General features: G+C 36.6%; 1 protein-coding gene across 6 annotated transcripts in view; it reads right to left on the reverse strand.

Annotated features, from left to right (window-relative positions):
- VPS13B (vacuolar protein sorting 13 homolog B) overlaps positions 1–15,944 on the reverse strand; it is a 418,623-nt gene that overhangs the window by 285,016 nt on the left and 117,663 nt on the right. For all 6 annotated transcript variants that reach the window (XM_048940337.1, XM_048940340.1, XM_048940338.1 and 3 more), the window contains 2 exons: positions 1,725–1,859; positions 712–885 (listed from right to left, as the gene is read on the reverse strand). In XM_048940337.1, the coding sequence (XP_048796294.1) occupies positions 712–885; positions 1,725–1,859 (309 nt within the window). The remainder of the gene's footprint in view (positions 1–711; positions 886–1,724; positions 1,860–15,944) is intronic.

Here is a 15,944-nt window from a genome sequence, read left to right on the forward strand (position 1 = left end):
TATCTGCATTTCTCAAACTGTATTCGTTTTAAGTCAGATTCAGTGATGCTTAAAACAGACCAATGTTATGTTTAAAGCCCAAAGAAATCGTATGAATGTTAGAGTATTAGTGTCCACAAGTCAATATCTTTAAATTTACCTGAGCAAATCTCTGAGAAATATTAACTTGTTTCTCATTTAAATCAATCACATCAATTCAAGAAAGACAAATGTATACTCTTCAAGAAAGAAAAATGCACACTCGAAGACAAATGTACACTCACGCACCTTAAAAATAATCTTTTTAATTATTAAGAATTTAGAAAATGTATTAATTGAATTACAAACTATCCTGCAAATTTATGTGAACCGCTTCAAACATAATATGTCAACTTCTGCATGAGAAGCTCAAGTTATTAGAGGAAAGAAAGAACAAAAGTAACATTTCCAATAAGAACCCTAGCAAAAAATAAAAATGTTTACCAAATATATTTTGTATAATTTATTTATAAGGCAACCAAAGTCAATGAAGCATTGCTTCCTGAAGAGGACATATTTCAAAATACCGCTTTGAGTTTTTGTGTGTCACAGTGAGCTGCAGCCATTACATGTGCAGCATGTGAAAAAGATACCTTGGCATTTGGCACATTTTATATCAAGCCCCTCTTTTGAAAATTACATTGGATAGGAAAATGTAACGCGATACCAGCTTAACAAGAGTTTTGCACTTACCAGAATTATGGCAGTAGTCCATACACTGTGGAATTTGGATTGTAAAGGCTACCAAATCTGGAGCTAAGAGAGATTCTGGCTTTCTGCTCTCATTGAGCCATTTACTGCTGTGTAAGTCTCTGGTGTCAGAAGGCCCTTGAATTAAAGGAATCAGCTTCTCTTTTCCACCATCACCTAAGATAAAGATTAGACTTCTTAGATCTCCTATTGTAACAAGATCATTTTTCAACTTATAAACATTCACTACTCCACCTATTAACACTGTAAGTACAGAATTAAAATAGGAAATAGAAAGAGCAACTACTTATAAACTATTAAGCCACTTCCTTAATACCATCTTGTAAATGTCTTGACCTCTAGGAAGATTTCAAATGAAGTAACTGAGTCTCTTTATAATTGTAATTTCCATCCTGAATTTATAAAATAATTTCTTAAAATATCACCCTGAACTCAATTTAGAGTTAAATACACTCAGTTTTAGTGTTCTTAACACTAGCTACCATGTAGCAATAAAAAGATGGTAGATAATCAGAATGTTACTGTAATCTCTTCCAAAAAAAAAGCACGTTAAACAAAATTTAAAATTATTTATCATCAAGTCCTCAAGTCCTTCTCAAGTGGGATGTGAAACACTTGCACCACTGATGGAAAATAAGACAGGAAAAAATAAACAGAATAAAATATAATACTACAAAAAGAGCAAAATGCAAATACGTTGTGTAATATTAAAATGTAGTTTATTCCAGTTTCCTTAGTGCTTTTAGCTCCATTTTTATCTCAGAAGACATAAACTAAATATTGTGTTCTTTTTCAGTGTCAAAATTGACTAAACTAGGGCCAGGTTGGATCATCCTGGCACACAATAACAACAAAACAAAAACAGAATACAAAAAAATCTTTTTTGATTCATAGGAACAATGAGTAAATTCTTGTTTCAGTAACTCTCCTTGTAAAAAGCAAGGCCAATTCTCCTACACAGGCAATAAAGTTTTACATGGTCCAGCTGCACATACCTGGGGCTTTGGCACAAATTTTTATTGATCCCACGGTCCCAGAGGCACATTTGACCAATGATGTGCTGCAGTACTTCAATTCAACATTCTGGATTGAGCCCTCAAGAGTTGGCAGGGGATTCTTAGATTTCACACCTAATAAAAGAAAACTGCAAATGTACTAGCCTGTTGAATTTAAATATTTTTATATTCCTTTACCAAGGCATTTAAACTTAATTATACTTTAATTATCTACCTTAGATGTTCTTATAGCATTTTTGTTGTGATTCACAGTTTTTAACGGGAAGTGGGAGCACATTCTGTAGACTTTGTAATACAGTTACACATAAATATAGGCAGAAATGAGAGAAAAATACACAAGGCCACTTAGATACTGCAATAATAAATATGTATATATACACACATACATACACTTTTGTTTTCAGTTTGTAAGTGCCACCCCAACTACTTTCTTTCATATTGTTATTGTGACCCTTTCATTTCAGGATATTAAAATGACTCAGTGTTCTGAGCCCACGCTTAGGCAACAGCACTTGCCTCAGTAGCAATGTAAAGGCACTAAACCCACGTGGCTGAAGAGCACAGAGGGCCAGCTCACTTGCTTTTGTTCAATGGAACCTAGAGTTCAAACCTTGCCTTAGGTCACGAGTAGAACCAAGTTCTGGTGGTCTTTTCTCAACCCTATTTGTGCACCCAGCAAAGCACGCAGTGCTCAGAACAACACGGGGCACTGGCACTCCTGAGCCACAGGCCTGAGCTCCACAGGCTGCACAGGGCAGAGCCAAGCAGCCCACAGAGCCTCACAGCATGGGCAGGGGCAGCCAGCCCTCCAGTGCTGTGCACAGCTACCTATTGGAGAACAAGCACATAAATTCAGTCACAAATGAGAAAGAAACCGTTTCAGCACCTGTAAGTAGCATGAAAGGAAAAACTAACAGAAGTTACCATTTTTAAAGTTTTTTCCCCCTTGACGCAACAGTGACTCTGAATTTGTCAGTAAGTTGGCAAGCACCTTCTTAATTATGCAAGCATTAGTATAATTATGGAACCATTTCCTTACATACGTAACGTAGAATTTGTTCCAAAATCTATAATTATGCAAGAAAAGTATTATGGAATAGCAGATATAAAAAATGAAAAAGCATTTTGATTTGTGCTTGAAGATAGTTACACATATTAAATTAACTTAATATATTCTCCAAAGAATTAATTTTTTGCACGATCTCTCAATGAGTCTCTAAAGAGTGATTCCAACCTTTCCTAGTGAGGAAAAATGGCTTGAGGAAAAATGGTTATTTCTAATTGATAGGAAAGAGAAATTTCACAACCTGGTAACTGGGCTTAGTTCACTGTGCCCATTTCAGTTCCTAAGCATTAACAAGCATTTGGTAATCCACACAAAATCATTTGGTAAGCAGACTTCTTGCTCTGGAAAGATACTACAATAGTTTTTGAATAAAAAGCACAGTAGGAAGAGAAGCAGCGCAGAAAGGGATACATAGCATGAAGCAAACCAGGAAATGGGTTCTACATTCTACACATACTGTCTTATCATATTTTAACCTGCCTGCTGGGGTTAAGGCAAATCCAGCCTTCCCCTGAGTCGGGATTCAGGAAGGCCTCAGGCTCAGGGAATGCTCACTCTGCAACCTGTCTGCATGTCTGGCACTACAAGACCTCCTTGGCTTCCAGTCTACAGGATCAGCTACTGGTGTTAGCCTCACCCTCATACACAACCTTGCCTGGGGCGAGACTCTTAAAGCTGAAAATCCCCTTTCACCTACGGTTTTATATCAGAAATGATGCATAAATTTGCCAAAAGCAGATAGGGTTTCTCTAGGCATTTCCTTATCTTGGCTCTATGTCTTATATTTCTACACTTCTGCAAACACAGTCCACTGTGTTGCAAAAATCAAGGATTTGTTTTCTGTTTTTTTACCCCTTTTCCAAAACAGACGATAAAGTAGTTAATAGCATCCAAAATTACACCTAAAGCATAACAATGTTGTTATATCCACCTCCCAGCAGCACTTTTATGGCTCAAAGCATACAAGCTGTAATGCCTCATACATTTCTCTCACTTCCCTATGGAAAATACAGTAACTAATTCACTAATACTTAGAAAACTAAGTATTTTCCATCATTAAGTCCATTTCTTGACCTAGGTGTTGAGGCATTTCTGTTTTAGTATCACATCTGATAACACAGAAACAAGTTGCATGTGATTGCAACTATTTGTCTCTGCTCTCTGACCTGTTCCCTCACCAAACAAATTCTGGACTCACTGAATTTTAGCAAGATAAAGCAGAGTAAGCATAGATATCTTCTGGGATCTTCATGAAAATCTGGGTATAGTTGCCCTGTAACTCAAACCATCAGCTTATGCACAACAGTCAGCAAAGCACAGCTCAAAGCAGCCAGAGCATTTACATCCAACCAGCAGGTGAGGACCAGAAGAAGGACATTAAGAAGCTGAATGACTTGGCCTTGAAGGAATACACAAACTCTCAATATGTACTCATAATTAATATTACATAATTAACAGCTGTATTCTAATGCATATGATGAAGAAGTTTCTTTTTGGAAGACCTATTAGTGGATGAATACTTCCACAGAGGATTATTTGAAAAGGACATCAGAAACTATTGGAAAAATGCAGTGCTGTCTTGCCTTTTATGCATTCTTTTGACACGAAATGGCATTATCATTCTGAATACCTGATAACCACAGCACAATACACTGCAGTAATCAAAGAAAAGTTGAAGCAAAAATCAATTTCACAGCTCTGGACTGAAGGATACTTGGAAAACCCACTTGCTGAACATTAAAACCCTGTGTAAAGCATACAGTAAGAGATACGGAACTTAGGATGGCTACCTAGAACTTTTATCATAAAGACAAAAATCCACATGACCCTAAGGTGACACCCCTTGTCAAGTTTCAAGTTTCTTTTTCAAAATAGAGATAAATTAGTTATTTCAGTGAACCATTTATAATGAATAAGTTTAATATGGGAAACACCACACTTTTCTCCACCTCCAAATTTTTTGGAAGGGATGAACCATGCCTCACCCAACTCATCAAATTGGCAAACTGTCCTCTAGAGAAGCAGCCCTGTTTACTATCTATGCCTCTGCCCATCTGTAGTTTTTAACCCTATATATTCCTGAATACCCTCCCTTTTCTCTTCCATAACAACATCATTTTAAAATCAAGGTCTCTATGGTCATACACACAGCTAAAATGTTCCTTAAATACCTATTTCAGAACATTTGTAAATTCTCCGGCAGCTCTGTCTTCTCAGACAATCATTTCAGCAGGAAAATATTAACACTCATAGATAAGAAATGCTCCATGTATCCAACTACAGGCTCAAATTTGGTATGTGAATAAACATTAAAGAAGATTTTTTTTTTCAGCAAAGACATGAAGCATGAACTCAAAATGGAACAAGGTGAACCAAATCTCCCATTGCAAGCAAGCAAGCAACACTTTCCAAATTTCAACTTCTGCAAAGTCACTGAAAATGAAGCATGAAAAAAGCTTATATTTGAGGTTTAAAAATAACCATGCAAGTGGAATTTGTGCTGTACTTATTCTTCTGGAATCATACTTTAGAAAGTATCACCATTATTTACTTGACTTTTCTACTCTATGTAGCCAAAAAACAGAGAACAGGTTCTTTCTCAGTACACCTCGCATTTTCCTTAGCTCATTTATTTTCATCAGGATCATGATAAACAAAATGAAGACAGAAAGATCTGTGTACCTGTCTCTATCAAATACAATCTAACTTTGCTTCCAAAGAACATCTTCCCCACTGTAAATCTACTTGAAATAAAAATCACGTCTCCTTCCCAATATGTAATAATATTGACACCCGTGATCAAACCAGCTTTAGACAAATTTGAATATTAAACACAGAATATAACACACAAAAGATTCTCCCCTTGGAAAATTGTTTTTTTGGTAATAGATTTGTTCCTCACTTCCCCAAATCGACATGTGCTAAGTCAATGATGTGTGCAAGTGGGAGTGAACAAAAGCACAGGTCACAGTTGCAACTCCTTTATAGATCAGCCCAGGATTTATGTTGACAAATTTATCAATGCTGAGCAATAACTTAAGGCCCATTAGAAAGAGTTTACAAATTAGTGATTTTATCAGTGGCCTATATGTCTTAGAATCATAGAACTGTTAGAGTTGGAAGGGACCTTCAAAGGTCATGTAGTCCAACTCCCCTGCAATGAGCAGGAACACCTACAGCTAGATCAAGCTGCTCAGAGCCCTTCCTGCCCAACCTTAAATGTCTCCAGGGATGGGACTTTGACCACCTCTCTGGACAACCTGTTCCAGAGCCTCACCACTCTTAGTGTATAAAATCCCTTCCTTACATCGAATTTAAATCTCCCCTCCTTTAGTTTGAAGCAATTTCCCCTTGTCCTATCACAGCAGACTCTGCTAAGAGCCTGCCCCTCCCTCTCTAAGAAGAGGCTACAAGTCCCCCTCCCTCTTTAAATACTGACAAGTCACTCTCAGGTCTCCCCGGAGCCTTCTTCAGGCTAAACAGGCGCAGTTCTCAGCCTGTCCTTGTGGTAGAGGTGTTCCATCCCCCGGGTCATTTTTGTGGCCCTCCTCTGCATGCACTCCACACCTCTTCTGTACCGAGGACTCCACATCTGGACACAGTACTCCAGATGAGGTCTCACAGTGCAGAATAAAGGAGCAGGATCACCTCCCCTGCCCTGCTGACCATAGTTCTTTTCATGCAGCCCAGGGTATTGTTGGCTTTGTGGGCTGCAAATTCTTTTACCAATCCATTTGTAATAAGAGGAATTTGCAATGATCAAAGGGAAACCAAGAGAAAAAATCTGAATTGATCAACAGAAAAGACAGGAAACCAGCAGAATAGGTGCATTATTGATTCTTAGGACAAAAGTCTTTATGCCAACAAATTCTTAATATACAATAATTCCTTAGAAAGGCAGTAAAGAACTAAAAAATATGAAATAGGAAATGAATAAGGCACAACTAAAACTTCTAGAAGCAGCTCCAAATGAATTCTCTCCTTATTTAAGTTATGACCTCAGAAGGAAAGAATTCAATATTTAAAGCATTAAGTATCAATAAACTATGGTTTGGCAATATGACAGTTAAACAGTGTCACTTACATGTCACAACGATTTCAAACTCAGCAAAAATAGAGCAATCTATGAATAAAAGCAAGAAATTATTAACCGAATTAAACTCAATTTTAGGCCTAGGGTCTTTCTGGAAACAAAAAAAAAATCCAATTGTTTTCACAGAATCATATACAGTTTTACATGACTATCACAAAAACGCTAGTAAATAACTAAAACATACAAGAAATCTCATTTCCTTAACAGAAGACATTCACTTGTCTTCAGTCTCTGCTTAAACCGTCCCCCTTTCTGAGGACTTTACAAATCTGCACTGATCTGAACTAGAAAGTGCTTTCAGCATCAAATTCCTCAGAGAAGTCATCTCGGTTCTACCAGGAACTCAACAGGCACCACAGAGATGAGCTCCAGTTGGTGTCAGTGCTGCTTGTCACGCTCAGGGCATTGTGGGACCATGGGCTTCCAGGGTCGTCAACGCAGCAAGACAGCAGCAGCACGGGATTTTAAACACTGTTTGTAACTATGCTTCCTCACGCAGAATACCAGAAAACACTGAGTGTGGAGTTTCTTCCGTTGTTTTTGTTTTCAATTGCAAAAGCAGAGATTTTCTAAAATGCAGAAGTCACGTTATTAATACTTTCTCATTATCTTCTGTAGCATAACGATAATTTGTGATGTAGTTTCCCAAACGGCAATACTCACAATTCTATTTTTTTAATTTGTCACCGTAATCTCCTCATTACGTTTTACAGCCCCAATGTAGACACTCATAAAACTATTTTCTCTCTTCAAAACACAGCAATTAAAGCCGTTCATTCTAAGGAAGTGCCAATGTGCAGATCTATTTTGCACTCATTCCACTTAGAATTATTAGCGCTATTATGATTCTGATTATCTTGATAATTTATATTCTCGTAATATTCACTACAACAGGTGTCAATTAGTTTTCAATATACATACCACTATTCTTAGACATTTCTCTTCTCTCCACTCTCTCCTTAGATCTAACAGGACAACAACAAAAGGAGTTGATAGACATGTCTCACTTCTTGTGTATGATGATCAGGACAGCTTTTCTACTGTGTGAACTGCTTGCCCCATAGTTCCACATCAGAAAGAAACAGAAACAGAGACCTTAGATATCTGCCACGTATTTTCCTTACCAGATAACCTAGACACAGGCCCAAGCAAGCAAGAGACCACATTCTTAAGCAAAATATTCATTAAGAAAAAAGTCTACTATTCTTTTCATACAAACATAAGCTGCACAGACCACATGCACGTGCACACAACATAAAAACCATCTACTCAGTGTTTTCACAAACAAGTTTCAGAGACAAGCCCACACTCACACAATGGTTCACAGCTTAGAGGCCAATATCAAAACCTGTGTAACTAACAATTTTCCTCAAGACATCTGTAAACTAATTAAAATTTCTCTATTTTCTAAACAGATTTATATAATTCAATTAATAATGGAGATCACTAAATTTAAATATATACTATGGGAAGCAACTCTAAAACCCCGCTGTGAAAAAATTTATTTTGGGCAAATATCCCCTTAACCTTCTTATTCCTAACATTCAGACAATTCAGGCATTGACAATTATAAGCATATCTAATTGAAACTAAGATTTTAAATTTGGCAACACAACACTGGGCAGGACACCGGATTAATGTGGTTTTAGTAGCACTGCTATTGTAAGAAGAGGTTCAAAAAGAAGAGGTTTTCCTTTCTGCAGGATTCAACAGCTGCACTTCAGATATCAACACATCATATGATACAAATAGTAGGAGCACAATTTAACCACATTAAAATAACATTTTTCTGCCAAGAAAACAGAAAAACTATTCAGAATCTGAATATCTAACCCTCAAAAAGCATGTTCTATCGACAAATTTACATAATTACATACATCAAATTTACATACAGTCAGTAAACAAATGCTGAAATCACACACACAGTCACAACGGTTGGAAGGGACCTCAAGAGATCATCCAGTCCAACCCTCTGCTAAGGCAGGTACTTTACAATAGGTTACACAGGAAGGCATCCAAATGGGTGATCAATATTTCCACAGAAGTAAACTCCAGAACCTCTCTAGGCAACTTGTTCCAATGACAAATAACACTGACTAAAATTCTGCCAGGATGCAATAAGAACTTGAGGAACTTTGATCACAAAGTACTTGAAGATCCCAAAGAGAACAAAGGCAGTTTGCTAGAGAACTCACAGATTCCATCCATGGCGACACATCCTTTGGTTGGAAGCATTCACCATCAATTGCTTCCATTTTGGTCGTATGTACCTTCTATTCCTTTCCAAGAGGATAGTTTTATTCTATCTTTGGTCAAGTCCAGCAGGTCATGCAAAACATCTAAACATGTTTGCATGAAATGCACATTGTCATTAATACATGTTCATTCGATCATACAAAACCTGAACTGCATTTTCTATTCTAATTTTGCATTAAGATCAGATGAGTATGAATGCAGTACCAGTTCAAATGCTGTATCTTCAAATACACTGAGTCTAAGCTGTCGTTTATCTTTGGCACTGGAACAAAGCCTGCATTTTATTCTCTAATTACAACAGACCTTTTGACTAAAAAAATTACATCTATGGTTTTCAAGGACAACATTTAGAGTAAAGAACAGTGTCTTAGAAGAACCACGGATCATGTTAGGTCTCTGCAACTTTCATTTTAACTGTAGAGCTCATTTCTGTAACACACATCTTTAAATAAGCTATTTGGCAACTACAAAACTCATAAAGCCTGGTTTCTTGTGAGTTTGTACTTTCTTGTCTTCTACAAGCCTCATTCACCAGAGCAGGTCTGACCCTCCAAGTGCTACGTAACATACCTAGTATGCAGGAGACAAGAAATGCTAAATCCCACCTCAACCTACACATAGCTGTGAGATTACCACTAATCAAACATGACATCTGGTCACCCGCTCTTCGTCAGACAGAATATTTAACGTCTGAAATCTGCCCCAAGCTCCATCTGAAATAATTGCACACTGCACAGAACAGTTATGAAGCAGCAGAAAGACAAAAAACATTTAGCACCCTGAGGATGAATACAGTAATTTTTCAAGAAAAGAAAGAACACAAGTTTCTAAAAATTCAAATGAATATAAGTATTCAGTGATGGTATCAAAATTTTTTTTATATCTGACATCTAACGTATAATCATTAACTGATTTCTTGGGTTGCTGGGGGTACAGGAAGAAATCAAAGGGATGTGTTTCAGTCAGATAAAAGTGGCTGAGGAGGAAAGCTGGCACTGACATGGTTAGAAGATGGGCAACATCTCCTGGGGACACTGACTGTACAAAGAGTAGAAAAGGTCAGGAACAAAGTAATTCAGACAGGATAAGAAAGTAGAACAAGATGAAGAATACATGCAAAAATACTGAAATTGTTACTAACTACAGCAGCATCCCCATTCTTCTTAGACAGAGCGTGCTACTTTAAAGAACAAAAAGACTGCCCCTTTACACGTAGTTTTCCGCTTTATTTAAAGTGGAGTTTTGTTCCTAAGTAGAACATCCCTCTTATTCAAGTTTCTGCATTTCGCTGCATTTCTTCATGATACCACTGCGGTCCTCCCAGCAATTTAAATACATATTATTTCTACAGGATAAAAACTCAAAAAGCACAATGTTCTACGTTTAGCAGAAGTGTTTATATTTTCTTTTAAATATTCTATACACTATTGAGGACTTAAAAAGAAACAGTACATTTAGTGTCTGGAATGGCAGTTTCTTACACTAGGAGGATATTAACCTTTAATCCTTGAAATCATTAAAGAAATGTTTGTAGAAATATTTTTAGCCTCTTTATCTGGTCAAAGTACTGGAAGTTAAGTCGTGTCTGTACAAACCAATCATTTCACCAGCAGTTTTATATTTCTTTAAAGCCTCATATAAAAAGCACCTGCTTAAAGTGAGTAATGGAGTTTTATATTCATTGCACTTAGGAACAGCGTATGTAACCTATTCCGTTTTCCTCCCTTGTGGAATATATTTCAGCTTATATTGCACAGCACATTACCGATGTGTATAAAGACTCTCTGATCAGCAATTTGGACTGCAGACAGCAACCTGCATGAGTACACTTTTTTCCCTTCCTTAAATACTGTATCCACTTGATTCAGCAACACAAATTAAAACCATCCTTTAAAGATGATCTCACCTTCACAGCAAATGCATGAAACACATGATGCTAACACTGCAACAACGTCAGGCTACAGTCTGTGGCATACACCCTGCACAGCCAACAATTGGCGTTCTGTCAGTATTACAGAAAGAACTCCATGCATGAACTTCCCTGTCCAAAGAACAGAAAATCTCCACTAGTGTTCTTAATTTATGAGAAGTTAAAAATCTTGCTGCCTATTCAGCCATATACTTTGAAAAACCCAAACTCAAGGAAAGTCTGTAATAGGATATATTTTAAGGATGCAATTTAATCTTGGAGTTACCTCTTAGTCAACATAAAGCATTAAGAGTCCATTTTCACAGTACAGAATATTCAAGCACATGCTGTGACATACTCTTTGTAGTTGAGAAATTTAAGGAATTCTTCACTGCAACCTCAGCTAAGTTGCACCTGAAGAATTGCTCAGTACCTCCTTTTGATAAAAGTGCAAGCTTGCAATAGACTACAAATGGTGTTCTTCAATTATGAGAATAATACTAGACTCAAGAAGGTAATATAGGCATGACCACGAAATAAAAAGGAGACAGTTTTTTTGGTGTTTTTTTTTTTGTTTGTTTTTTCCAATCAGCTTTTCTTTCATTTGAAAGACAACAGTGAACTCTGAGAGAATAATCTAAACAATTTATGTTTGAACACTCGGTGTAAGATTAACTGGAATCATACAATTGTACTCCTGAATTTACTGTAGTTAAGTATTGCTGTATTACATATAGAAAACACATTGATTTCAAGTCATTTCAAAGAGTGTGCTTAGGAGACCGATTTATTCTCTGTGCACAGAATCATATCTTCACAAAACCAGACGTTGGTTCAAAGCCGACAGTCACCCTTTGCATCTTCTGCCATCCACCTACCTCTATGGTGGTAAGTTTTAAACAACGTGGAAAATAAATTTGCCAGAACAACTTAAACCAAGCATAGAATTACCCGTCAATATTATGGCCCGTAAGTACTTACTCACTGATCTAAACAGGAAGAAGGACTATATTACATTAGGCTTGATTAGTACCTCATGGAACACTGCTGAAGAAGTTTTGGGGTCAAAGCAAGTTTACATAGCCCATGAGAAGTAGAAGGATTAGCTATTCTATATCCAAACATATGAAGAAGTAATATCTGTGATTTGGGACTTGCATGTTTTCTAACTTACTGTAATTAAGTTAGCACTACAGTTAGCTTATTTGTAAGACATTTTAATTCTGAAATACTTACTAGAATATAACTTGATACATCTACATTATAATATTGAGGGAAATAGAGGACATAAAATGAAATCCTGATAAATCTTCACAGTATCTTAGAATGAGATCCAAATCTAGTTTGAATTTTTTTACACAAGCAAAAACAAACAACTGAAAAAGCAAGCAACTGAGAAGCTTATGATTTTATCTTTTTTACCACTGGAAAAAAAAGTCAGCTTTTTAAAACAGAGGAATGTTACTCCAAACTTGCTTCCCCCACCCCCTGCTCACCCCCCCTTTTTTTTTAAACATCACTGTTGCCAATTAGTTGTCTTTAACATAATTTCAAATACATACTGAATGTCTATATGGGTATTATGGCTTTACTTAGTTTACAAAGATGAGTGAGGCCTCTAAGAATGCCAGTTGCATGCTTTTCAACAGAAGGATGTAAACTTATTTAGCAATCTCTTTTTCTCTTTCATCTTATCTCTAGTTTCTGTGTAGATTTATAATGCTCATTGTTTCCAATTTTAACAAATCACCTAATGGCAGAAAGGAAAATATGTTAACCTTGGAATTATTTGCAGTTGTAGAAATCCCTTTTGTCTGGCTCATGCAAGGCCTGCAATCTGTTTTAAACACAGATTGTCTGTCTTTTGTCTGACAGCCACCAAGCTGCACAAATTACTTTCTGCCTGTTCACCTGTTTGCAGCTGTGTCTGTAAGCTAAGGATTCTGTAGTTTGACTTGAGCAACCACTGAGGATTGATGACATGTGCTGCTGATAAAGTGAGCAATTTGAAGAAATTACTGGCTAAACTTATTGAAAGACATCTGTGCATGAGCTGAGAACTAGAAGCCTTCAATTGCGTGTTTGCAACCTGCAGTGGCGGCAGTCTGTTTGAAGTGATATCCTACAAGAGAGCTGGCTCTGACACAAAATAACTACACCATCTTTGCAACATATTTCCTCACGACCAACAGGATTGTGTTCTTTTGGTCTTAAATATACTTCCTAACTAGAGGATATAACAACAATTAAGAGTTCCTATACTCATCTAGCAGAAGTGACTTCTTTTAAAGCCTGCTTTTTGCTCAGGTTAGGCGCTCTGAACTATTTCTCAGCCCTCACTATGGTGTGGGTGAGTTCTCAGCAGTTACAATTTTGTGCTTATTTTCCCTTAGCTAACAAGACACACCCCGGCAATATTATGGGGTACATCTCAACTCTTCCTATATCTCAACTAACTGTAACACCTGAAACATCTGCTTCATATTAAGCAGTCCAGTCATTTTATTTCTGATCTTTGTCTGGATAACATTTGAACTTTGCGTATGTTTGCAGATATTAATTCTAAGCTCAGGGAGACAAAAAAAAAAAAAAAAACTTATCTTAGGGTGTGAGTGTGCATGTGCAAATGCATGAAGCTTTTGGTTTAAATATGTGATGCTTAGCCAATTCTGAGGTGTACATAGGAATTTCTTTTTGTGTAACTCTAAGTCCCTGGAGACACATTCTATAGTGATATGCTTCAACTTTGCTACCTTTATATTTGCCCTTAAGCATTTAGCATAAATATGTTTCAAGTACAGACTGTGGTAGAATGCGTCTAAGCAGAAAACTGCATCCACAAGTGTCTGAGGAGCCCAAAACTACAAATCCAAAAACAAACTAAAACAGTTCTAACAATCATGACATATATATGTGCCACATTTGGTTTTGCAAGTGAAATTAGTTCCGCTGTTTGCATTTCCTAAGTATTTGACGGAAAATACTACCTCAAAATTATACCTCACGAACAAAGTCAGCTAACAACAATAACAATTTTCAAAATCCTTGTTGTATTTGCTGAAAAATTGCCACTGTGTTATAAATTAAGCACATTTGAAAATAGGAAAGCAAAGCTTTCAAGTTAAGTAGCTATATAAATTGGGCTTTCACATTTCAGAACCCATAAACCAGATTCAATGCAGAGCTGAATTGACCTCCTGGAAAAAAAAAAAAAGGATATATAGTATGGTGTATAGGCATACAATAAATCAAGTCCTGATTATGTGCAGTTAATAACGATACATCACTAAAAATAAAACCCTTAAGATACTCTAGTACAGCAGATATCTAAATAAATACAGTACATTTTTATCTTTAACCTCTATGCATATTGCAAGTTCAAGCATTTCTAGTGTCAGCTTTTATTTTAAAAGACCTAAGTCGTGAGAACATTCTTACGTACCACTTCATAACTCTGACACCAAGTATGTATAAAAAGATTAGCCTTTATTTGGTATAAAATCAGTTGGCAGTTTTACATCTGTGCAATGCAACATAAATACCCCAGCTGGCATCTCAAGCTCACACACATATGGACTTCAAAACAGAAACTTCCTTATTTGCAGCACTGCCAGGGTAATTTTGTATACTCTGCATACTACAGCTATTTGTCAGGCCTCTGCAGGTGTGCAGCGCACATAAACACACAGCTGTAGCCTAGCAAGCCAAGTGTTCCATCAAACACATAAAGGGAGACCTCAGCAGCTGGATTAGTCATCCCTGCAACAGGTCCAGGGAGAACAATATGGGTTAGTATTTTTGGAAAAGCATGGATGGTAAATTTATGATTATGCTGGCCTTACCAAATAACTGCTGGATTGTGTCATTTTTATGCAATGACTACTTATTAAAGTTTTTGTTAGAATGGCTGGAACAGACTGAATATTTTTTAGTTTTTAATATAAACAATAAGGTAGTTTATGTATAAAATAGTTTATTAAGTGCAAAATGTTAAAAGGTTTTCATGCTAGTGGTTGGTTCTGACAGATGTTACAATTATTTGCATTGGCTTTAACAGACAAATCACTGGAATCAATTATAGTTAGTATATCATAAAACTTCTTACTAGTTATATATTATCCTTTGTCACATTTACTATAACTACAGAGCATTTTTCTTTGTATTTCACTCTAATTGCTCAATTCACAGATGAAAATGTAAAAACACTCGATAAAAGTGCAGAACAGTTTTCTGTAATTAGCTTGCTTGTTTGTTTAAATCACAATTTAATGGAAACAAGAAAACCTGATTTTTTCTCAGAAATGTCTGGAAGACACCAGCATTCATACAATTTCATGGTGGTCATAGATGTTAAAAACATTTTAATGAACCAGAAAGAACAGTAAGCCTAATATGAAGCAACTTTTGTTTAAGAAACTTTCCGTATGTCAAAAGCAAGAATAAAATGAATGAAATTAAGACAATTAATCCATAGCAACTGCCCCTTCTCATTACGGTAACTGCAAGATTTCCAGAAGGAAGAGCAGGAGGTCCCCAAAGGCCACTTTCCTAAACTTGACCTAATGACATTTCAAGACCATCCACCATCAATACGGCTGTTGTTGGCTCAGTAACATACATAAGGGTGACAGTAATGCTGTGGTATCAAAATCTATTTGCTAGAATCACTGATGGGTAATGAAAATCACGTAGTGATTTCTTCACGGGGCATAAAGGTAGCTGTTCTTTTAAGCTCAACAGGTTGCAGTAAATACTGAAAAGGTACCAGAGGTGGAAAGAGATGAATAATACTCAGACATATTCAGGCTGAGAATTATTTAAACATACGCTAAAAATGAAAAGGCGCTTCAAAACAAAAATAATCGTTTAGAAAAC

This window comes from Lagopus muta, chromosome 3, assembly GCF_023343835.1.
Source record: "Lagopus muta isolate bLagMut1 chromosome 3, bLagMut1 primary, whole genome shotgun sequence".
Classification (NCBI taxonomy): Eukaryota; Metazoa; Chordata; class Aves; order Galliformes; family Phasianidae; genus Lagopus; species Lagopus muta.